This window comes from Mauremys mutica, chromosome 4 (assembly GCF_020497125.1).
Source record: "Mauremys mutica isolate MM-2020 ecotype Southern chromosome 4, ASM2049712v1, whole genome shotgun sequence".
Taxonomy (NCBI): domain Eukaryota; kingdom Metazoa; phylum Chordata; order Testudines; family Geoemydidae; genus Mauremys; species Mauremys mutica.
In genome coordinates, this window is record NC_059075.1 from 135,730,915 (window position 1) to 135,756,616 (window position 25,702).

At 46.3% G+C, this 25,702-nt stretch overlaps 1 protein-coding gene across 3 annotated transcripts in view; it reads left to right on the forward strand.

Annotated features, from left to right (window-relative positions):
- The window catches only part of MDFI (MyoD family inhibitor), a 65,119-nt gene that overhangs the window by 13,871 nt on the left and 25,546 nt on the right, over positions 1–25,702 (forward strand). Inside the window, exons 1-2 of one of the 3 annotated variants that reach the window (XM_045013156.1) lie at positions 12,674–13,102; positions 13,458–13,562. The exons of 1 other annotated variant lie outside the window; for it this stretch is intronic. In XM_045013156.1, coding sequence (XP_044869091.1) covers positions 13,469–13,562 — 94 coding nt within the window. In that variant the 5' untranslated portion in view covers positions 12,674–13,102; positions 13,458–13,468. Of the gene's footprint in view, positions 1–12,673; positions 13,103–13,201; positions 13,293–13,457; positions 13,563–25,702 lie in introns of those variants that run through there. One more of the 3 variants, XM_045013155.1, reaches the window with a different exon arrangement.

Sequence of the window (25,702 nt, forward strand, 5' to 3'; positions counted from 1 at the left end):
TGAACAAAGACCAGGGGAGGGTCTGGGCAGGCCTTGATTGTTGCAGTGAGCTTATTTGTAAATGAAAGCAGAACCTTGGTCCAAGATTTCATCTAGTAGTGCCTTTTTAAATGGATGTCAAAGGACTGCAATGACCATGTCAGAGCAAAAGCATGTACCTCTGACCTGTAGATATATCAGAATGAAGTCAGTTAACTTTAGGGTGTCACATGGGGGATAGTTCTGAAGCTTTTCCTCTCTCTTGCTCTGGCTGGGCTGTTGAGGGGCATGAGATGGTGAATATTTACAGGACCAGTCCTTGACTGATGTAAATCAGAGAAGCAGCATTGATCTCAATATGGCTGTTATGATAGGAGGCACCAGATGGCGCACAAGGTCTGACAAATTTCTCTTTCTCAGCCTGCAAGCAGCGTCCAGTCTTTGAAGACCTACTGTATCGTTGCTAGTTTTGTGATGCAGATTCGTGCAGGAGTGCTGTTGCAAACAGCAAGAGGGTTTGTTCTCTGGCTTAATTTCGCTAACTAGAATCAATTCTTGGGGCCTGAGAAATGGCTGGGCCAAAATTTCAGAAAGAGGGGATTGCCTGTGTGCCCTTTGTGACCACCTCTGTTCAAGTACTGGTGTATACAGTAAAACATAAAGTAAGCTACACTAAGAATATACCCAGATTCCACGCCTCCAATTTTTCCTCCACTGGTAAGCAGAACTGCAAGGCCCTGAAATGTTGCTAGTGCTTGGCAGAGGGTTGATATGGGCTATGCCAACTTATGCTGCCTGTGGATCTGGCCCATGATATTTCTGTGGAGAGATGGAACTATTTTTGCACCTAGAGTTGGAGGGGCTCAGTATGCCAAGGATGGGGACTTCACAGTAGGCAAGGACTTGTGGATAAGCACACAAGGTATGTGCATAGAGTGAGGAGAGTATGTGTTTGCTGTATCTGGCTATTTGCATGCAATGCTGGGTTTACTGTGGATGAGGGTCTCTGGGTGGCAAACCCAACTGAACATTAATGCCACGTTGTGCAAAAAGGAGAAATGATGGATTCTTGGAATCTTGCATTTAGACCAAATTCTGCTTTCAACTGCACTCTGGCAGGCCAGTCCATCCCCACTGATTTCCATGGAAATCCCTTAGTCTAGATTTACATCTGTGAAGCCAAGAGACAAAATTTGTCCTGCAAAAACAGGCGTCTTTCCCCCTTAGTAAAGACTGTAAGGTTAGAATTATTGCTGGTAAAATTGGGAGGATCGGGGGAGAGAAAAATCTCTTAATTAGCACTTTTTTTAAAAGTGGAAAAAAGAATGTGTATAAATGCTTTAATTTACCACCACTGCCTGCTTCCCCGCCCCCCTCCCCCTGGGAATAATAATAATAAGCAAAAAACTTATTAGAAACCTATAGAATTAACCAAAGTCTCACAGCTCCCTTGTGATGCATGAAGCCCAGAACTGGGAGAACCTGTGTATGTCTCATCTGTGATGCAAACGCGCAGCTCCTAAACGCCAGCTGTGGGGCAGAGCCAATGAAGTGGTGTGCTGGGCAGCAGAGGTGGAGGCTGGGGATGGGCAGGGGAGGTTGGGTCATGAGGCTGTGTTTGGGTCAGCCAGCGCTCAGGGATATAGACGTGGCAATGGTTGCTCTGAAACTGAAGGCAAGGTTCTTTGTGAGTGTTTACAGAAAGGATTTGGACTATCACTGGGCATGAAGAAAGCACCAGACAGAGTGAAGGTCTCACTCTGTTATGTCCCAAACCTAACTAGGTTTTGCTTCGTTCCTTCAATTTCGTTTGTAGCAGGGTATCATAATCTCCATTTTCTGAACTGGGAAACAGGCCGGAGAGCAATTGTGAGCTCCACACAGCCAATGATCCTCTGTCAGCTACTAATTCTCTACAGATGGTTAAAGCTGGGCATAAAGTAGCTGATAGCTGCTCAAATGCCTACTCCTCTTACACCAATTTCTGATTCTCTACAGCACCTCCTGCTGGAAGAGGCTGGGTCTGGGTTAGCTGTGAGCTCCCCACACAGTCTTTTTATATCAGTTCTTGATTCTCTGTTCACTCCTGCTGGTACAGGTGGAGACTGGAGCAGATGTGAGCTCCTGCCCAAAACCAGCACTCATATTCAGGTCTGTAGTAGACGTGGGCAAAAATATTTGCAATAAAAGTCCAAGTATTGTGAACTTGATCGCTTCCATATCTTGTTGCAACGCAGTTTGTTTTCAGGAAAAATGGGTTCCGTCAATTTCTTTTTCCACTTTGAAAACACGAGATGTCTAAATTTTGAAGCCAAATTGTTGAGTGTTTTGTTTTTTATTGTGTGTGTGTGTGTGTGTAACTTCACAGAAACGTGGCTACCTGTGGGCAGTGTAAAAACCATTGAAAATCCATCTGCAGTTTAATACAGCCCTGTCACCAACGGTGATTTTTGCTGGGAGTGAAGTAGCCCAGAATTCCCATGCAACCAGTTCCATACAGTGCCTCCTGCTGGTATAGGTCAGGGCTGCAGTAGGAAAGCGTTCCCCCATGCAGTTTGCTGCCTGCACTGTTTTTCCACAGGGACACCTGTTTGGTGAGAAATTGGGACCGGAGTACTAGGGCAGTGTCAGTACTTGAAGGTTGGTCTTGTGGTTAATATACTAGAGCAGGGATACTCAGACTGAGGCTCGGGAGCCGCAAGTGGCTCTTTTATGTGTCTTCTGCAGCTCTTTGCAGCACACGATATTAAAACACCATGTGATTTAAGGATTAACCAATCAGGATGCTTTTATTATGTTATTAACCAATTGTAGAATATTTGATCAGTCATGTTGCTGGGAGGATAATTAGGGAGAGAGTAAATGAAGCAATGAATTTGCATTACTGTGGCTGTTTTGGGTAATGTTGATCACTAATTGGGCTCCTGAACCACTGAAGGTCTGAGTATCACTGTAGTAACATATCAGTCAAGACCACCTGGGTTCAGGTCTCAGTTCTTCCATAAGTTTGCTGATTGACTTTAGGCATAAGAACGGCCATACTGGGTCAGACCAAAGGTCCATCTAGCCCAGTATCCTGTCTTCTGACAGTGGCCAGTGCCAGGTGCCCCAGAGGGAATGAACAGAACAGGCAATCATCAAGCGATCCATCTCCTGTCGCCCATTCCCAGCTTCTAGCAAACAGAGGCTAGGGACACCATCCCTGCCCATCCTGGCTAATAGCCACTGATAGACCTGTCCTCCATGAACTTATCTAGTTCTTTTTGGAACCCTGTTATAGTCTTGGCCTTCACAATGTCCCCTGGCAAAGAGTTCCACAGACTGACTGTGTTGTGTGAAGAAATACTTCCTTTTGTTTGTTTTAAACCTGCTGCCTATTAATTTCATTGAGTGACCCCTGGTTCTTGTGTTATGAGAAGAAGTAAATAATACGTCCTTATTTACTTTCACCACACTTACTTTCTCTGTGCCTCAGTTTCTCATCTGTAAAAGGAAATATTCTTTCTTTTCCTCACCCGTCTGTCTTGTTTATTTAGACTGTAAGTTCCTTGGGACAGGGGATGTCTCTTACCATGTGTCTGTACAGCACCTACCCCAATGAAGCCCCCTGGGCCCCATTATAATGCAAATCATAACACTGAATAATAGCCTCTACAGTGATTCTAGCTTGAGAGCTGCACCATTTCCCTCACAATGACCCGTGCTGGGAGAAACCAACTGGCTGTGAGATGTTCCTATGTCACCAGGCACTGTGCTTTGCCATCTTTCCATATGGCTCTGTCTTTCCTCTCTAACGATGAAGACTCCTCACAAAGCCAGTAGGGGCAAAGTCATTTTTCAATTTCCAAAGAACGATTTAAAAAAAATAAATTGTCCATTTCCTTTTAAAAAAACTATTTACAGAAATAGCTCGTGCTTTATCAAAATATTTTCGCTGAAAATATAGAACAGTGGGGTCATTCACTCCAAACCTTGCAAACCACATTCCCTCCACCCCTCGCCCCATCCCGCCCCGAACAGAATGATTTGAGAGTGTAATTTTGTTTAGAGGGTTTGTGTGCACACAAAGAACGGTAATTATGTAGACAGATCAGTTATGGCATTGGCCCTGCTCAAACACGACTCTGCCTATTACAACTCCTCTCTGTATTGAGACGTAGACTGAAATGTACGGCACCATTCATGGGAGGTTAACCGCTTTGCTGCACTGTGGTTTCTCAGATGGCATGGGTTTTGTTTTGTTTTTTCTCTCTCTTTTTAAACTGAGAAGAATTTGCCTCTGGTTAGGTCTAGAGCATGTTGCAAAACATCCTGTAAAATGAAAAGTCAAGTCCTGTTGCTAAATTTTTGTGAAAAATGGAAGTGTAAATCTTGACTCACACATTGACTTTGATGGAGTGACACTGATTTATACCAGCTGAGGATGTGGTCCAGAGGAGGAAATCTTCCAGGGTAATAAGTTGCAAAATATCACCTTGAAGTAGAAGGGAAAGACAGTCTTGTGACTAACTCACTGCTGGGACAGCTGCGCTTAATTGAGCTCTGCCACAGACTTCCTCTGTGGACTTAGGCTAGTCACTTATGCCAAAATTTGCAAACGTGCGTCTATAAAGTAGGCCTCCTAAATAAGAGGCCTAGTTTTCTGAGGTGTGAGCACCTGCAGCTTCCACTGGCTTCAGTACGATTAACTGGTGCATTTTTGTGGGATCTGTCTTCACTGCAGACTTAACTCAGCTCTTACTCAGGTGTTATTCCCGAGCGCCCCCTACAATCCATACACACAACCCTCTGTCCTGAGTTAAGTGGTGTTTTCTACCCCAGCTAGCTGGCCCGGCTGGGACTTTAGATCTGCCACACCAAGCGATCTCACTCGGGCTGGTAATCCACCGAGGATGAAGGCTAAATCACTCAAGTACTCAGAAGGACCGAGAGTTTCTCCCACAATTCACTGGGAAAGAATCCTAAACCGGCTCAGCTTACTACAGCACATAGGACCACACGATGTGCCTCCACAAATTCTAGCGACGCACACTGGGGAGCATAGCAACAGGGAGGACAAAGTAACTCAGGCCGGGCTGTGCAGTGTGGCAGGCTAAGAGCTGAATGCTGGTCACCCTGAGTTAATTCTGCAGTGAAGACAGATCCCTGGAAAATCCCACTGCTTATTTAGGCAGCCGAGTATGGATGTCGGTGTCTAACATTACTCACCCCAGATTGCAACTTTTTCTTTCACATCTTTGCCCTTTAATTTCCCCACCTATAAAATGGGGACAATACTCACCTGCCTCAGTTGCCAACAGTCCCTTATTTCTTCATCTCTGTACAACAAGATCAGGAATTGCTGAGTGCCGCAAAAAGCAGCAACAAATACTCCTAGTGAATGTAGGTGAGTTCAGCTTATTATTATTATTAATAATAATAATAATGGGAGGAGGGGTGGGGCAGAGGTGCTAAGAAAACAGTCCCTTATTTCTAAAATACAGTGTTGGCAATCCAATGTAGTAAGGAGTGGCAAGGTTTGGTTTGTTAATAGTTGGGAAAGTGCTTTGAGATCCTGGTGTAATATACTTGCAAGTGGGTTACCCATCCCGCTCTGTGCCTGCTCCACACAGCGTGGCTGCCTGCCACAATTGCCAGCTAATGCACTGAGGCCTTATTTAAATGTGGCTGCAGCTACGTTCTGCTCCTAGGGGGACAGGCCCTCTAGAGTCTATGGAATGTGCAAAACCACATTAAAGGAACGTCCCAAGTTGTCCTCTGTATTAAACAGGCGCAGGACACCAATATTCACCCTTTATGGTGCCCACCTCAAGTGTTTGGGATTTTTAAACCCCTCCCAGTAGTAGCAGAGCAGGTGTCCGTGTCTGAGACTGCCGTAAATAGCTAGTGCATCGGAAATGCACCTGTAGATGGCGCTCAGGAACACGTGGCACTGCTCATGGATTTTGTAGGACCAGTAAAGTTTGGTGTTGCTGTGCACTGCAGATGGCTTCCTTTGTGCCGCACATAATACTCATCACAAAACCAGCAGGTGCATTGGCACTGATTAGCTCCTCTTTGCAGGCAGCGAAAAACACCCCAAGCAGCAAGTGCAAACTCCATGGGCAGTACCGCCTCTCTCTCTGAATAGGCCATTGCAGAAGAAGCTGTGTTAAGACCAAGAAGTGGGTGTTTGATCAAGACGTTACTGACAGATGTCCAATACAGGGCCAAAAAAAAATAATTCCCTCAGCTATCAGGGGGAGGTGATTGAAATTAATCTACTCTGACTTCCATCTTTAAGGCCTTCATCTGTGTGTGTTGTGTAATTGGCTGAATTAGTTTGTGGTTGATGCTGTGTTTCATTTTCACTTTATTTTACTTTATTTTATTTTTAATAAGGGAAGCTGGAACCATAGCCACTGAGAAGAGAAGATCCTGACCCTAGTCATGGGCTGTAACCCTAATCCATGCCAGGTGACTACGGCCAGGAAACCAAATGTAGTCCTTTTCCAGCATTCCTGTGTGTCACTCCTTTCTTACAGGTTTTGGTGTTGAGAAGGAAATAACCTCAAAGTATCTACTTGGATTTCTTAAGAAAATGCTTAAATGTTAGCAATTAGAGCTGGTTTAAAAAAATGAAATCAGTTCTGTGAAAATTCTGGCGATCATTTTAGTTCTCAGTTTTCTATATGGAACTGATTTTTCTTTCTTTTTGTTGTTGTTTTAAAAAATTCCATGGCATGTTTTTAATTGATTTTGAAATCTAATTTTGTTTTTGTTTTGAAAATATTCAGTTCTGAGCCCACCCCTGCCCCATATGACTAAATCTGCCAACCAAAATTAATAGTTGAGTAGGGAGGAGGGAACTATCAAAAAAAAAAAAGAGGGGGTGGGGGAAGCCTGATAAATTAAAATTGAAAATGACAAGCAGAAATTTTCATTGAATAACAGAATTGGCAGAAGCTGGGAATAGGCGACAGGGGGTGGATCACTTGATGATTCCCTGTTCTGTTCATTCCCTCTGGGGCACCTGGCATTGGCCACTGTCGGAAGACAGGATACTGGGCTAGATGGACCTTTGGTCTGACCCAGTAGGGCCGTTCTTATGTTTTTATCAAAATGTTTTCAGGAAAATTTTCATTTTTGAAAAAAAAAACCCTTTTTATTAGAAAAATTTCAATCCACCTATTCAATGTAGGAAAGAAATGGTAACAAATGAGACAACTAAATTATCTAACTGGCTTCCATATGCTCTTTCTAGTTGCTGTTCTTCATCCAGAATCATCAGGTGCAGGCTAGAACATGGTTTGCAGCAATGCTATTGCCTTTTCCTCTTCTCAGAAACTTCTAGCTAATAGGAACAGACCAAACATCTGGTACTATCATTAACACACATGTAAGGTACTCAGATAATTAACCCTCTAGCTGCCGGGGTCAAATGTGATGCCTGGGCCACACCACGTTGGCCACACATGTTGCAGCAGGTAGTTTAGGGAAGTGCTAGTCACTCTCAGGTAATCATCATCATAATACTGGCATTTTTAAGAGAATCTTCAAGTGTAATCTACTAACGCTGCGACTGTAGCTTTTTGTTCTAATACCCCGGCTTAGTGTGCTAATGAGAGGCTCCTGTTAAGCTGTATGTATGTGCTGGCTGTGTTTCCCCTCCTGCTGCTGATTGTAATGGAGATAGAGAAGCTTTGACTCCAAATGCCTGTGGGCAAATACATGGAGAAGGGTGGGTGGGAGGAGGGTGTTAGGTAGAGTCAGTGTAGGGGATGCTGAGTGGACTCTGGTGTGGACCATAGGAAACAAACCTGACTTTGGCCTATACCGGCCCTGGCTCGCTCTGCTCCACCCCTAGAGCTGGGATCTTCAGCCTGAATAAGCAGTTTGTCTATGGAGGGGGGTGACTCGTACAGAGGGGAGCAGCTGGTGTGGGGAGCTCACCCCGGCTGCAGTGTGAAGCAACTCCGTGTGTTGCTGGATGGCCTGTCTCATTCCTTGTGTGGCTTACTGAATCCACTGTGCGTCCCACCCTTATTATTTATTTCTATTACAGCAGTGGTTAGAGGCCCCAGCTGAGATCAGGGCCCCATCGTGCTTGGGGCTGTATGTTCATAGTGAAACAGCTCCTACCCTAAAGCGCTTACAGTCTAAATAGATAAGGCAGACAACAGGTGTGAGGGAAACTGAGGCACAGAGCAGGGAAGTCACCCAGCAGGTCAGTGGCAGAGCCCAATTCTCCTGATTCCCAGTCCATTGCTATATCCCCTGGACCACTCTCCCTGCCCCCGCCCTAACACCCCCAGCCCTTTCCCACCCATACGCGGCCAACTTCCCCTAGGTGTTGGATTTATTCATTTCCTCTGTTAGTGCCTCTGCTTTGATGTGGCAGAATAATTTCCAGCCGCCTCGCAGGGATGTCCTTTACCCTGGGAAGCCCACTGGAAATGTCAGGGCTGGGGTGAGGTGGCTGCTTCCCAGGCTGGGTTTCCGTTGGGGGTGGGGTGTAGAGGAGAAAAGCATCATGTGCCAGAACCTGGCTCTGACCCCCGTGCTCTACACACTGTGAAGCTGGGATGCCCTGAAAATTCCTTCCTGTCCCCTTCCCTCAAAGCCAGATCTCCAGCGGTGTGAGGTTATGGGCCGGGCCATCCCTTTGTTCCTGCTCCCATCCTTCTCCCTGTGCTTTCCCAAGCCTCTGTGACGTGTGCCCCCAGGGAGTGTGCTGGGCTTTCTGCTGGAATTTAGAGCAGCCTTTAGATCAGATACCAGGATGACAGGTGTCTTAGATTAAGTTAGATGGAATGAGGGTGGAAAGGGGAAGGCTGCTTTAAACATGTTTCATAGGAGCAAATCCTGCCCTAAGCTACACCTTTGTATCACCATGAAATTGAACCAGGATCGCTGGGAGGAAATCAGGAGAGAAATCATTTGGACTCAGTGGGAAAAACCACTGGAAAATCAATGGGGAAATCATTTGAGATCAATGAGGAAATCATTTGAGATCAAGGGGGGGGGTGGAATCACTGGGAAACCATGGGGTGGCTTAGATGTGGCCTGTGATGTTTTTTAAGCCCCTAAGAAAACTAGTTTTAGTTCTTTTTCTCACGGCACTGTGAACTGCAAAGAATCAATAGGGAGCTGCTATCCACAGAGGGTAGGCCACTCGTGGGTTCAAGGCAGACCCTCAACAGAGCAGCTTTCAGGATAATATTGTTTCCCCTATTCTAACAAAGTTTCTGGTTCCATTTTTGAGGAAAGCATCTTTCTGATGGTTGTTTTTTTTTACCGCTCCTATGACCCCTCTATAATACTGTCTTACATTTACATAACACCTTTCATCCCAAGGGACCCTGAAGCACCAGAGTTTATACACAGTGTTCAAGGATCACTTCACCAGCGCTGCAGGCGCGCAGGTAGCTTGGGTCCTGTGCCATAGGACAGGGTGTGAGAAATGCAGCTCCCATTTGAATGGATGACCGAGGAGGAGATTTTCAAAGTCGCTGCACGGTAAGTTCTAGAACGATCATGAAATTGGGATTCCATTTCAATGTCCCCTCCCGTTGTTCTGAGGGCTGCATCATGAGACTGAGCTTTCTGCTGGGCCAGAAACGCTGCTCTTGAAGAACTGAGAATGGTTGGAACAGAGGACTTGGCTTCTGGCCTCTCAGCGAGTGTTCCAGCAGGACTCCTGGGTTCTTTCCCCACCTTTTGGGGAAAGAGTGGGGTTCGCTAATTAAAGCAGAGACCTGGGAGTCAGGAGCTGGGGGTTCTGGTCCCAGTTCGGGAGAGTGTGTTGTCTGGTGTTTGGAGCAAAAGGGTAGGAGTTGGGTCTCCTGGGTCCTAGTCCCAGCCCTGCCACTGATCTGCTGCGTGACCTTGGACAGCTGGGTTAACCCCTCGGTGCTTCAGTTATCCATCTGTGAAACAGGGATAATAACACTTACCCACCTCACAGGAGGGCTGTGAGGGCTTAATTAATGGTTATCAAGTGCTCGGATGAAAGGTGCTAAGATGATAAAGATGATAGCTGCAAAGTATCATTATAAAGATGCTGAGCACACCCAGATTCCTCTTGGCATAAATAAAGAACTGTCAGGGCCAAAGGAAAAACCCCAGTGGATTCGCCTGCTTGTCAGCATGAATCTTACAAGCGGAGGAAAGTGCAGTACTGACATTTCATCATCAAAGCGTCGGCCTTCGTTCTCAGGGACCTGGGCCACTTCCCATCTGTAGCTACCAGGAAGCAGGAGGGTGGAGTGAGGGTCCCGTATATCCCCCTGGGGGGAGCTCGTGCTCTGATGTTGGTTATGAAGCCCCCGCCCCGGCAGAAACGGGAGGAAAGCAGTGGATGTTAAGACATGGGGGCACAGATAAGCAAACAGGAATGTGCTCCTGCCAAAGCACAGGGCTGACCTGTACCTAGGGTGATTCAGAGGCGTGCTGCCTCATAGTCAGGAAATCCAGGGCACACCCACTGAGACATGCTCAGACGTCTCAGCGCCCCGGGTGTCACAACTCACGAGCGAGGCCAGCTCCCCGGTTGTAGCTGTTTGAAATGAAGCCTAGTGGAAAACTGGCTGGGTCTTTATGGCGAGTGCAGCGGCTGGCCGGAGCACTGTCAGGTCAGAGGAATAACACGGCCACTGTTTCAAACACCAGGGGTTTCTTGGCTCAGATAATATTTTTTTTCTCTTGTCGGGTTTGTCTGTTTAGATTGTAAACTCTTCAGGGCACACTGTCTCTCTTGCTCTGTGTTTGTACAGCCCCTAGCACAACGGGGTGCAGACCTAGCTGGTGTTTTGGGTGCTCCTGCAATACCAATGATAAAGCGGGACTCTCCAATTAGGATAGATCACTAATGAGTGACCAACTTTTGCTAGGTTGGTTTTTTTTTTTTTTTTTTTAATGAATCACATTGTAGAATCTAACAGAGAATTCTGTCATCACAAAGTCCAGTTTAAAAAACCTCCACAGAGAAGGTCTCATTCTCTATTAGATCCTGTTAAATTTTAAAGACATTTCATACCCCTGTTTAATTTCTATACGTCTTGGCTGGAATTTTCAAAGGAGCCTCAGTGAGTGAGTTACCTTTCAAAACCCCAGCCTCCATCCCTGCTAAATTTTATCCTAGTCTTGCCCCTTCTCCTTTAGATGCTTGCGTCCTCAAGGGCACCTCAGACTTTTCTTCCACCAGGGAAGAAATTCCCGTGGATTGCGTGTCTGAATTAGGTCTTATAAAGAGCTCCAATTCAAACGCTCTGTGCTGGTTGCCTTCTAGAGCAGTTTGGGCTGATCTGTGATACTGAGCTCTTTGGGCAGGCCCATAGCCTGTGTATATTTGTACTGGGAACAGCAGCTAGTAGTCGTAGTATTTCAGCAATGGCTAGTGGGGCTAACAGCAACGGGGCCCCACTGTGCTAGGTGTGATATATACATAGAGAGAGACAGCCCTTGCCCCAGGGAGTTTACAGACTAAATACACAAGAGAAAGGGTGGGAAGAGAAAAAGGGACATACAGAGGAGACATGACTCACCCATGGTAACAGCAGGGCAGTGGCTGAGGTCCTGAATCCAGGCCAGCACCTTATCCACTGAACCACGCTGACGACTCTCTGTAAATTATAAATCTATGCTAGCCACGACATGGAAATGACACCCACGCCCATTCACACTTAATGATACTGGGTCAATTCTGATTTCATTGACACTGGTTTCAGTCCAGAATAACTCCACTGACATTACTGGGGTTACTCCAGAGTTACACCAGTGAAGAATCTGGCTTATTTAATAAACTTGGAAATACTAGATTGTCAGGCTCCAGTAGTGTAAAAAGCAGTCTTAAAAAGAATGTGTTGGTACATATTTTATCTAAAAATGTTACAAAGTCAGTTCCATTAAAGCAAGATATAAAGTAATATCGTGAGTGAGTGTGGAAACAGTGAATCCAAATGTAAACTGCTCCTGTAATTAAAATATTACACTAGAAAAGGGAATTTGAGACTTGACTTCATTCTGTCACTTTAAATAGTAATACTGATAACTCTAATCATATTTTGCCCTCCATCTGAGTATCTCAAAGCCAGTGAGTTAAACCACACAATCCAATATTGTCCTCATTTTGTAGACGGGGAAACTGAGGCACAAAGAGGGGAAAGTGACTTGTCCAAGGACGGACGGTGAGTTAGTAGCAGAGTCAGGAATAAAATATGTCTCTCTTGACTTCTGGCCGTGTGTCCTAGTTACTTGACAATCTTTCACACAAGAATATGTAATCGTACTGTAAGTATATTGGGCCACATCTACATCGGTATTTGGGAGCATTACCGCTGGAGGAGACAGGCTATTGTTTCTGTTCATGCAACACAAGGGAGGTTTTGATGCTTTTTCAAGTTAGGCTTGCTGTCCCTTTTTGCTCTCTTGCTGCTGTTTGAAAATTGATCTTTTGAGTTTAAAGAAAAACAACTTTGGATTAAAAAATGTGGAGATCAAAGACTTGAGCATTGGCAGAGGGATACAGTAAGCCCATGCTCGGCCCACATTTCCCTGTCCCCCCCACCATCCTTTGACTGCTTGGCTCCACTCCCCGAAAAAAGAGATCAGCTTTTTTTTTTCATTCCTTTTTAAAGTGGCTTTGTGGATTGTTGTGTCTGTTTGTTGGTTCTCGCTGCTTTTTTTAAATCGTAGTGCCAACCAGCTTATTATAGGCTGCATGAACTCCAAATATCTCCAGCATGAAGAAAACTGGGTAATCAGCCCTGAATGCAATTTCCTGTGTGAGAGACGGGAGGCAGAGCTTACAGTCTGGAGATAGACTGCACAAACGTGTCCAGTTGTAACCTAACACTGCCCTGAAGAAAGAGCTGCAAAGATAAAGACGTGAAGTGTCCTCTTTATTTGAAACTGCAGGACATTCCTGGCAGGGACAAGGCACCTGGCAGGGCACTTTTTAAGGAATATGTAAAGACAAAGGAAGAAAGAAAGACAAGTTGAAGAAATCTAGTTAAGAGGGCTGGAGGAGTGGGGTGTTTGGAGAAGGGAGCAGCTTCAGAGACCTGAAGGAGACCTTCACATGGAGAGGACGATAGGATGACACTCCACTTGTGGGAGCTCCATTAAAGTGTAAACAAAAAAAGTGAGTTTCTCCAATGTGTCTCTGTATTCTTGGGGGTGGGAATTGGCTGATCACAGGATTCCTCAATGCTGCTGGGACTGAAATGTGTCTGGAGGGAAGTTTATGCAGAGCTGGAGTTTCTTGCAGCTGAACAATCAAGCAAACTTTTGTGCATGTGGATGCGGCAGTTGGGGAGAGGTGTCCTGCCCGGGTGAGTTAGAAATCCCTTCTTGGGGTTGTGCGGTTTCCTCCTTGTCTCCCCACCTAAAGTCTTCATGCTGATTCATTCCATGTGAGAGTTCCTCATGGCTGGTTGTTTAGCAATGTTCAGTGAGCTTCTCTCACTGTCTTGCTCTGCATGTGGTGTGTCTGGCAGGTCCCAGTCAGATGTCCGAGGTGAGAAGTGATCTCTCAAGCCATTCTGACTCACTCAATGGAGACCCCGTGCCGGATCAGACACCCTTCCTGCCCACTAGCACAGGTAAGCACAAGGGGCTTTTGTCTCCCGCGCTTTAAACTTACAGGGACTTGTCTCTCTCTGGCCACTGGCAGGAGCCCTAGGCTTCCCTGTTCTTTTTATTTGTTAAGTAGAAGTCTTTGTCCAACTTTCTGGATTATAAAGAGAATTGTAGCTCTTTGTGGCTGAGCACAACTTGAGCTAGATCCTCAGCTGGTGGAAATCAGCATGGCTCCACTGAACTTAAAATAGCTGTGCTGCTTGACACCAACTGCCCTGTGTGTATATCCACCACGCAATGGGGGTCAGACGCCCAGCTGGTGAAAACCCAGGGAAGCTAATGGAGCCCCACCAGCTGGTGATCTGTGGGTGTGGGGAGGGGGATGGTGCCACTAGGACAAGATAGTTTGTGTGAAACTTTCCCGCAAAGTTTCTGTAACTTTCCCATTTCTAATGGGACTTCACCAAGAGCCAGGATCGGTGGGAGCAAGGGCGCTGGTGATGAAAGGTGCTTGCTGAGCTGTTTTCCTGGTTTGGGAAGGGGAGAGGATTTTGGCTCTGCAGGAGCCAAAAGGGTTAAAGAGCAGGCAGACAAAATGTTGAAGAGACTTATTGGTGAGGGGCTCACCTCCAGGCTTAAAGCCCACTGCTTCCTTTCCCATTTTCTCTCTCTCTCTCTCTCTCTCCAAAGACACTATTGTGCTCTCGCACACTGGCTGTGTGGGACGTAACCTCTCCGGAGGGGGGAAAGGGAGCTTGGGTTTCTTTCTGCTGCCTCCTGCCTGGGTTGCAGACCGTGCAGGGGGAGCCCTGATGCAGCTGCACTGGAGCTTTGGCTTCTCACAAGAACTTTTGTCTCCATTCAGCTGCCGCGTGTTCTTGGGCCGGGGCCAGCTCCTTGCGAGATGCGGCTTTCCCCTCCACCCTCGCTCTGGGCCCTGATCCTATTAAATTTAATAACATCCTCTAGCCCCTGCTCCGTACCCGGAGAAAGCTGTCTGCTTTATTCCTTCCCCAGATCTGGCTTCAGGCCCCACAATCAGAAGGTGGGGAGGCTCTGGGTTGCTGTATGTAGGGGGCTCCATTCAATACCCAGGGACTGACCAAAGATCAGAGAAGATCGGTGCTCCGATGGCAAACCACTGGAAGACCATCGGGCGGATCAGAGCCTGATCCTGCCACCCTTGCTCATGGCACGTGGCACTCAGTCCCATTGACGCCTGTAAGATCACTCAGTAAATGCTACCCAAAAGGGGTCAGGACTGCAGAATCAGGCCCTAAATAAGTGGGTTCCCTGGATCCCTGATTGCCTCCATCTCCTCCTCCCACCTGGAGCAAATCCAGTGAAATTCCACTACCCGTGAGAGTCCTGTTCTCTTTCCATGCATTGTGCTGTGTTAGCTGCAGTGTGCTGACTCTGAGAAAGCCTCCTCTTGGAATGTAGCTATTGTGTGTGGGGAGGGGAATCAATTTGACCAGAAGAGGTTTCTCCGCCAGCTGACTCTGAGCAAGTTGTCGTATACATAACAAGCTCTCCCGTAATTGAATATTACCTGCTGTAGAACTCTTAACGCTATGTGAAAGTTGTCTCGTTGTCGTTATTATGGCAACACCATAAGGCCTTCATTAGCATTTGCCGTAATGAGAATGTTGATTGGGCTGGAGTCTTTGGCTTTTTCCAGGGGATGTCACGCACAGTTGGGGGACCTCCATTGTCAGCACGATTGGCTTCCACAGATATTTACATGGAGAAACTACACTGAAGGGCTGATTGAGAGGAATGGGTCAGAGCAGGAAACTAACAGCGAAAGGTGAAACAAGCCTATTGTGTGTGCTGTCAGAGTGAGACATAAAAGAGGCCAAATTAATTCCTGCTGTAACTCCACTGATGGACTTATCCTGCAATGTGCCAGGGCTCAGATTTCAGAGAATACATTCCCTTGTTACGTTCCCCCAACATTTCCAACCGGATACTGTGTTCCCCACTTCCTGTCTCAAACTCTTGTGTGTTGTTTCTGTTTGCTGTTCAGCAGCTGATATGTTCCACCACAGAGGTGGCTGCACCACAGGGAAGAATTCTGTGCATCAATGGCCACTGCTTTCCACCCCAGAGGTGGATTCATTTCAGTGGTGGGTGAGCAGTCCATAACAACCTCTGCAGGGCTGGGTGGGTTTTACTCGGGAAGTTAGCCCGAGCCTTCGCTGGTGTCGCAACATCTACACAACTATTTTCAGCGCACTGGTGCAGTTCTGTCTACCCGGGCAATGTACTCATACCCATCGGCAGTCTGCGATGGAGCAAGTACTTCAATCCAAGTCTTCAAAGTCCCATGTTAGCACCACTGGGCTCCATCTCTTTCACAGCCTGCTCTTGGGGCATGGGACTTTGGCCTAGATCTAGGTTGCTACATAGCAGAGGTTCGACAGGGCAAGAGTTCTCAGCTTTCAAAACACCAGAAGCTCCTACCCCTGTTTGGAAAGGCACCAAGTGCCATTGCTTAGTGGGAGACACTCACTGGTCCATGGAGAGCCAGAATTCCACCGAGAAGAGTCCATTCCTGCTCTTTGCTGAGGACTGAGGTGAGATGTTTGTTGTTTTTCATCCATCAGGGTAAGAGCAGCTGCTCCTTGTGGTCTTTCACTTTGCAGGATTTTCATCCTTGTTTGCAGGGCACTCTGGGGATGGCATCCAGTTTGTCCACACCGTGTTGTTTGCTGACAGTTCCGTGCAGAAGCCTTGTCTCTTGGGAAGTTTCATCTAGAGATTCTGCCTCCCTGTTCCTACACGTAGGATTTGACCATGGGGATTTGAACCCAATAACTCTTTCAAATATAATTAAGGAAGCCAAATTAACTTAGTGAGATTGAGTTGATAAAATAGGTGGGGAAACTGAGGTGCATGGAGGCTCAAGGCGAGTGAACCTGTGGCAGAGCTGGGGACAAAATCCAGGTCTCCCCACTCTTAGTCCCATTCCTGACTATGGAGCCGTGCAGTTTCTACCTTGTGAGAAATGACGTGACCTGGATATTTCTTCTGGGATCTGTGTCCCCTCTCTTAGTAGCCATCTCTGAAGATGGATGGATCCCAGGTTATCACAACCTTCTTCTCACCGCAAGGAGGGCTGGACCCAGGTACCTAGGTACCATCAAAGCAGCCCCTTTGAATTACCAGAGGGCAGCGCAAGAAAAAGATGAGAATCCTCTGGTTTCATGTCCAGCAGTGAACGAGTGAGCACAGGCGGCCCATACTCAGATGCCACCTTCATATGGCAGCATGTTGGCTCGTATGGGCCAGTCTTTCTATGACCTTACTTTAGCATGAATACCTTATAGACTTTTCTCTTTCTCCATCACTTCCCTATAGTTGGTTGGAAAATATCAGTTATTTTCTCACGTGGCATTTAGGGGCAAAGAAAATCTGGGCCTTTTGGTTTTTTTAAGAGAATTTTTTTAAAAATCTATTGTTTCACCAAAAAAATCTCCAGTTTCTGATTTTTCATTTCCCTCCCCCTTTTCCAAAATAGAACAAATGGAGGGGACAGCTGGCACAAAGTTTGGGAGGGGCTGAAGAAAAAATGAAAAATGTAGAGAAGAAACAAATATTTGGGAGAGCTTTTTGGGGGGAGGGGGCATTTTCTGTGTAAAAAAAAAATATATATATGGGTTTTGATTGGAAAATTTGGACAAGTTCTACACTCCTCTCTCTCTCTCTTTCCCCTGCCCTCTTTCTCCTGGGTACACACACAACTTTTCCTCCCCTCTCTGTCATATGCACCCCGATAGGCTCTCTGGCCACTCCATACGCAGCGTAAGCATCACCCAGTGAGCTCAACTCTGCTCCTGTCAGAGGCTACCGGTGACTCCCCAGCACAACTGGGAGAAGGCCTTGGCCCACGGTGCTTCGTTTCTGGGCTCCCCGTTGACTTCCACTCCCCGGCTTGGCTACAGTAGCCAGCAATTCTGCGGCTTCCTCAGTCTGAGCTGGGGGAAAGGGGAGTGTACTTAACATGCAAGCGCACACACACAGTGGTTTTTTTGACCATTCACAATGAATTTGCCCTGAGGTATAACACGGGGCTGAAAGCAGTTCTGTCTCGAGGCCCCAGCCCAGCCCTGCTGTACTGGAGGCCCAGCCCCTGTGACAGGCCCAGACAATGCCTCTTTCATAGAGGGCACAGCAGAAGCCTCCCTCGGAGCTCAGCTTCTCTGGAAATGGGAGCTCTGCTGAGCTGGGTTTGCTGGGGCGCAAACCACAGGCCGCCCTCCCCAGTCTGTTGTCCTGCCCGTGCCACAATCAAGATAAATGGAGGAGGCGCTGGGACCGGAGGCCTTGTCCATATGGGAGAGTTTTTCCACTACAGCTCCAGTGGTGTAACTATGCCAAAAGAGTGCATCCACACCGCTTTGTTTACGCTAGCTTAAATCTCTTCTCTTATGAATCATGCAGCTCTGTGCTTTTTCAAAATAACTGCACTCTTGGCACATCTCCCTTGGTGCTCTATTCCATCACTTCATTCTCTGCCTCCTGGGATTTTTCTTGTGTTGCACGGTCAGATACCATCGGGACCCTGCGGGCATCCTGGGACTTGGGGACAAACTATCAAAGTCCCATGATTCCTTTCCAGAATCATTTGGTTTTAGCAAGGCAGCACCATTTCCAAACTGCTGTCAGGCCGTATGGGGAAAGCCCGGCTGCTTGGCACGATCCTGACAGTCAGGGATACAAACAGGGTACCCCAGAGGTATTGGCCGTTGAGAATGAGGCCTCAGAAATGTTTGCTGTGGAGCACCATATGGGGGAAGCTTATGTGCAGCCACTGGCTTGCATGTGTGAAGGGCTGTGCGCTCCTGAGTGGTCAGTCTGATAGCTTGTTGGTTCTGTCCCCCTGGTTGATCTGCGGACTCAGTGCCCCTCCCTCACTTGAGGGGCGGGGACTTCCGTTGTTTTGGTGGGCTCTGTCCACCTACCCAGACCTGAGACGGGCTGACAACTTGTCCTCCCCGCCAAATTCGTACTTAGGACCCATCTACCTGCAGAGTTGCACCAGTTTAACGCCAGGTGCAGCTTGAAACCGATTTAAGTTCTGTCTATACGGCAGTTGGCGGTGTAATTTCCAGCTCAGGTAGATATATTCACACTCGCTCGGATTGAGCTTGCGTGCTAAAAATGGCAGCATTGCTGCAGCTGCATAGGTGGCAAGACAGCTAGCCACCCCAAGTACATCCCTGTCTGAAAGCTTAGGCACGTCTTCGCACGGCCCATGCAGCCATGACTACACTGCTATTGTGTACTAGCTTGATCCAAGCTAGCACTGGGATAGACTCATGGATTCCAAGACCAGAAGGGGCAATTATGATCATCTTGTCTACCCTCCTGTATAACACAGGCCAGAGGACTTCCCCAAAATATTTCCTAGAACAGAGTTTTTAGAAAATCAGCCAGTCTTGTCTTGATTTAGAAATTGCCAGTGATGGAGAATCCACCACAACACTTGGTAAATTGTTCCAGTGGTTAATTACTCTGACCATTAGACATTTACGCCTTATTTTCTGTCTGCATTTGTCTAGCTTCAACTCTAGCCATTGGATTGTGTTAGACCTTCCTCTGCTAGACTGAAGAGCCTATAATTAAATCTGTGTTGCCTGTGTAGATACTTACCGACTGTAATCAAGTCACCCCTTAACCTTCTCTTTGTTAAGCCAAATAGATTGAGCTCTTTCAGTCTATCAGTCAGGTTTTCTAATCCTTTAATCAATCCTTGTGGCTGTTCTCCAACCCCTCTCCAATTTATCTTCCTTCTTCTTGAATTGTGAGCACCAGAACTGGACACAATATTCCAGCAGCGGTTGCACCAGTGCCAAATACAGAGGTCAAATAACCTCTGTCCTCCTACTGGAGATTCCCACTGATACAGCCCAAGATCACATTAGCTGTTTTGGCCGCAGTGTCACACTGCCAGCTCATGGCCAGCTGATTATCCACCTCACCCCCAAATCTTTTTCAGAGCCGCTACTTCCCGGGAGAGGGTCCCCTATTGGGTGAGAGGGCCTACATTCTTTGTTCCTGGATGTACACGTTTACATTTAGCTGTATTCAAATGCATATTGTTGACATGTGCCCAATTTGCCAAACCATCCAGATCGCTCTGAATCAATAACCGGGTCTCTTCATCATGTACCACTCCCCCAGTTTTTGTTCCATGTGCAGACTTCATCAGTGATGATTTGATGTTTTCTTCCAGGTCATTGATAAAAATGTTAAATAGCGCAGGGTCAAGCACCGGTCCTACCAAGACCCACCAACCAGGAAACACATCTGCTTGATGATGGGGAGGGATAGCTCAGTGGTTTGAGCATTGGCCTGCTAAACCCAGGGTTCTGAGTTCAATCCTTGAGAGGGCCAGCTAGAGATGGGGGTAAAAATCTATCTGGGGATTGGTCCTGCTTTGAGCAGGGGGTTGGACTAGATGATCTTCTGAGGTCCTTTCCAACCCTGATGTTCTATGATTTGCCATTTACAGTTCCATTTTGAGACCTATCAGTTAGTCAGTTTTTATTCCATTTAATGTGTTACACGTTAATTATAGATCACTCTAGTTTTTTAATCAAAACATTGTGCAATACCAAGTGACCTCCAGTTCCAGTATACACCTACCCTTAATTAAACTGGTGCAAACCCATGTATGGATGCCCTTATTCTGATTTAATTTAAATTGCTTATGTTGGAAGATTATGTAGGACAGTATATAGGGAGTGAAGCCAGAGAAGGAGGACCAGATTTCAGGCGGGACCTAGTTTTGTGTGACACTCGGAATGCAAACCAGTGGCCAGTCCTCTCAGTATGTAACGCTGGCCTCTCTGCATGCACAATGAAGATCTCTTTCTACAACTTTGCCTGCCTGCCATGTCACTTATTGCACAGATCAGGAACAGGTTTAAACGAAGTGAAAATAAATCTTTTTTAAACTGAATTAAGAGAGCCCACACAAGAGCTGGCACCAGTTTAAGTAACCTGATTGCAAAATGTGTGTGTAAACAGCCTCTTAAAAAAATTAGAAACAGCCAACCAGTTTTTTTTTCATTTTGCCCCCTAAAAAACAACAAAAAGCTTTCTGCGCCAAACACCTGACATCTGTATTTTGCTTCTCCTGCTGCATTTGTTTAAAATTAAAATAAAAAAAAGAAAAGAATTCTTTCTGGCATTTTCAAAGATTCCAGTTTCAAAACAAAACAATCCCTCAACTGGGATCTGCTGTTTGCTACTAGAGCGCTGCGTTCTTCCTCTAGCTTCTAATTGAATTTCATTTGAAATTGCCTGCTGAGGTTCGGAGAGTTGCAGAAACCAGATAACGCCCCTTTTTCTTTTTCTGGAGTTTTTCATATTTTCCCAGAAGTGTAACAAGATGCATATGGCAGTTGTGATCTCTCCATCTGTGTGCCCCATAGCCTGATCCCTCCTTGGGGGATTTTGTGTCAGGGCCTGTGTTCAACATGGGCCCTACATATGGGACATTGTTCGTTTCTTTCGCCTGCTTTGTGCTTGGGCTGTCCTCTCCTTGGCTTCTCAACACCAGGCTGCATGAGAGGGTAATGGAGATGCCATGACCAAACATGGTCTTCTGGTTAAAGCACTACTGTGTGACTTTGGTAGCTCTTGGTTCAGTAGCTCACTATGCACAAGGTGCCCCATGGCAAGTCACAGCAGCCAACGTTTTCCAAAAGTGACTAGTCTTTTGGGGTGCCTCCATTTCTGGGGGGCCCTATTTGGAGACATCTTAAAGGGGCCTGATTCCCAACAGAGCTGAGCACCCGGTCTCTGAAAATCATGCCCCTTTAAAGGTGTCTCTAGCTGGAAACCCAAAATCATTCATCATTTTTGCAAAGTCTTGGCCTAATTTAGTGTGTGTGTGTGTGTGTGTGTGTGTGTGAGAGAGAGAGAGAGAGAGTGAGTTCCCCGTTTCTAAAATGGGGGTGACAATACTCCCTTTTTCTCACCGTTTGCCTTTCTTATCTATTTTGATTGTGAGCATTTTGGGGTGGAGACTTTCCCTTACGTGTAGTCTACACGGCAAAAACAAACCAACAAACAAAAGCAGGGCAGTGCGGATGTTCGCCTGGGCCCTGAAACCCAGCGACGGAAGAGGTCTCGGAGCCCAGGTTCCAGCCCGACCCCAAACATCTACCCTGCTATTTTTGGCCTTGCAGCGCAAGCCCTTGAGCCTGAGTCAATTGACCTGGGCTCTGAGACTTACTGCTGTGGGTTTGGTTTTTTGTGCAGTATAAATGTAGCCTGTGAATACAGACAGCACCTAGCACAGTGGGTCCTTGTTCTTGATTGAGGTAGGTTCAATACAAAGAAGAAGAAGAAGAAAAGGAGAAACACTCTCTCTCTCATCCTCCCCAAACCTTTGCTGAGGTTCTGAAATGTTCTGATACTTGTCAGTGTTCATGGCTTTTTATAGTCACTTCTGATTTCCAGCTAGGTCTTGTGAAAGTCCTGAACTCAAGCCTTGAACCCAGGCTTCAAACTTGCAGAGCTCATGGCTAGTCAGATCTGTGGATTGTTTCAATTCAGAGCGCTAGGGCCAGATCCTCAGCAGGTGGAAACCATCATAGCACCACTGACTTGAACAGAGCTATACTGATTGATGCCCCCTGAGGCTCTGGATGATAGATGAATCCAGAAGTAGGTGCAGATTCCAAACACCTTGAAGTTCAAACCCTGCATTTCAGATCAGGCCCATCTCAGGCGACAGGAACTATGCATGCCCAAAAGAACATGAGCGAAGCTTTACCAGGGATGTCTCCAGCCAGCAGCAGAGAAATCTGGTGAGAACTAAGCTTCTCTCATCCCTACAAGGAAGGGAGAGATAAATGGGCCTCTGCTTGACCTTTGGCCAGTGCTTTGTAGGTTTCTTCTAATCCTTCAAACTCTGCCTAAGACTCCTTAACACCCATATCATTTTGGAATTTTTATTGCCCTCTCTACCCAGGTATACACTCTGTCTTGTACATTCCAGGTTTGGCTGTAATGTCTCCTTCCCTGGATAAGGAGGTTGAAGATTAAAGAGAACACAGTATCAGTAGAGGTCACGAGCTGCAGCGTCTGATGTAGGACAGTAACCTCTTGTGCTGAGCTTTGGAATTTTGTACCCCAGGATGTAAGCACCAAATTGACCACTGTTTACTGTTGGTTTTGCTGATGGGCACCCTTGGACCCGCATGTTACATTCTGTTTTAGCTGCAGGATAAATAATCTGATTGAAAGAGGAATACAGAGGCCGGGACTGGGTAGAACAGGGAATTATCAATGGCAGCTGGAAATTCTCACCTCTTGGGCTAACTCTAGCTCTGCTTGGGAATGAAAGGAAGATGGTATCAAATGACGACTGTTTGGTGTTCTCTATGTATGGCAGGTCTCGGTTCCTAGTGGGCCAGGGTCCTCGTCATGCAATAACCGTCCCAAGTGGCACTGACAGGCATTGCTGGAGACTGAACTGCTCTTTCCTCGCTATATGTGGCCACTCCGGGTCAGGACTCAGGCCCATTGGCAGGGTGGGGAAAATCTGGCCCTGTTGCTGTACCTGTTTTGTGGATAAACAGATGACTTCAGGCTACACAGCCGTCACTCCAGCCTGTCTCGCAACCAGTGTCAATTCTGATGCACCAAGCAGGAATGTGTTCACCCAGTTTGGCAACTTTCAATTCCCAGGCTCAGAACCCAGGTGCAACACATTCTCAGGAGCAGATGCAAATTTGCATGGAAAGCAAGTTGGATGATTTAAGGTCTCAATGAGAAATGACTTGCTCCACCCAAATGGCCTAATCATTGGACTGCTTTGCAGTCATTAGATCAACAGCTATGTAATCTGTGGCCCATATAGGGTGACCAGATGTCTCTATTTTATAGGGACAGTCCCGATTTTTGGGTCTTTTTCTTATATGGGCTCCTATTACCCCCACCCCCCGTCTCGATTTTTCACATTTGCTGTCTGGTCACCCTAGACCCATAAAGCTTTGTGCTGCCTTTTTAAAAGGAATTTATTCGCATATTGCCCTGACCCAGTGGAGGTAAGTGTTATGATCCCAAGCCCAAACTGGTCTGTCTATACTCAGTACCACCCCAGAAATTCTGGATTCTCCTCCCGACTCTAGAAGGGGTGTGTTGTCTACTGGTTAGAGCAGAGGGGGAGCTGGGATTAAGGACTGCAAAATTCTGTTTTCTTAGCTCTGCTGTTATGTTGCCTTGGATGAACACTTCTCTGGCACGCGCGCACACACACACACACACACACACACACACACGGTAGAGTGGGAGTAGTAATAACTTTCTATTTTGCAGGGTTGTTGAGATGAGATTGTATGAATGTAAAGTGCACTGTGATCAGGTTCTGTAAAGTTGGACCCTTGTACAAAGCCCTGAGATGGCTAGCGAGGTCTTAGAATGAAAGGTGCTCTAGAGCTGCAAATTATTGTTCTTGTTAATAATGATGTGCACCAGCTCACATTTATCTATTCTTCAACTAACTTTTTCTAAGAACTCTTAGGTTAGAAAGGCACAATTTTCCCTGGCAGAACCTAAACTAGGTTGACCCTGTAAGGTTATATAATTACTGTACCCAGCATGTCCTTAACTAGGCTCTCCGTAATTTGCCCTGGCATTGTGGTGTGGTTCATTGGGCTGTAGTTCCCACAATCTCCTTGGATTTGCTAGGCACCATATTATCAGCTTTCCAAGCTTCAAGGATAATTGCTGTTTTTAAGGCTATGTTAAATGCCTCAGGGTCTGATCCAGCAGCCTTCACTCATGCAAAACTCCCAGCGAAGTCAAGGAGGAGTTTGCCTCTGTATGGAAGAATAGGAAGAGGCCAATGTGACTCCATCAGGAGCTCTTCAGTGACCTAAAAATCAAAAAGGAATTCTGTAAAAAGGGGAAACATGAATGAATTGCGACAGAGGAGTGCAAAAGAATAGCACACGTATGTAGGGACAAAATCAGAAAGTGTAAGGAACAAAATGAGAGTGACACCTAGCAAGGGATATAAAAAGCAATAAGAAGACGTTCTTTAAATACATTAGGACCGAAGGAAAGTGCAGGTCCTCTTCTTAGCAGGGAAGGAGAGCTAATAATGGATCACATAAAGAAGGCTGAGAGGTTTAATGCCTATTTTGCGTCATTATTCGCTAAAAAATGCTAAAGGTGACCAGATACTCAACGTAATTAATATTAACAAAAAGGAGGGAAGATATGCAAGCCAGAACAGGTTCAAAAATATTTAGATAAATTAGACGTATTCAATAGGGCAGAGCCTGATGAATTCATACTAAGGTTCTTAAGGTACTAACCGAAGCAATCTCAAAACCGTTGGAGAACTCATGGAGGAGGACGTGTGAGGTCCCCGAGGACTGCAGAAGGGCAAACATTGTACCTGCCTTTAAAAGGGGGAACAAAGAGGACCAAGGGAATTATAGACCAGTCGGCCTAACTTCAATATCTGGAAAGATACTGGAATACATTATTAAGCAATCAGTTTGTAAGTGCCTAGACGATACTAGGATTATAAAGAATAGTCAGCATGGATTTGTCAAGAGCAAATCATGCCAAACCAACCTAATTTCCTTCTTTGATAAGGTTACTGGCCTCGTGGATGGGGGGGAGTAGTTGACATGATACCTCTTGATTTGAGTAAGGCTTATGTCACAGTCCCGCATGACATTCTCATAAGCAAACTAGGGAAATGTGGTCTAGATGAAATCACTCTAAGGTGGGTGCAACTGGTTGAAAGACCATACTTCCAGAGGAGTTGTCAATGGTTTGCTCCCAATCTGGGAGGCTGTATCTAGTGGGGTGCCAGAGGGGTCAGTCCTGGGTCCAATACTATTCAATATTTTCATGAATGACTTGGATAATCGTCCATAGAGTGTGCTTATAAAATGTGTAGATGGCACCGAGCTGGGAGGGGTTGCAAGCACTTCGGAGAACAGGATTAGAATTCAAAATGACCTTGGCAATTGGTCTGAAATCAACAAGGTGAAATTCAGTAAAAACAAGTGCAAAATGCTTCATTTAGAAAGGAAAAATCTAATATACAACTACAAAATGGAGTATAACTGGCTAGGGGGTAGTACTGCTGAAAAGGATCCGGAGGTGGTAGTGGATCACA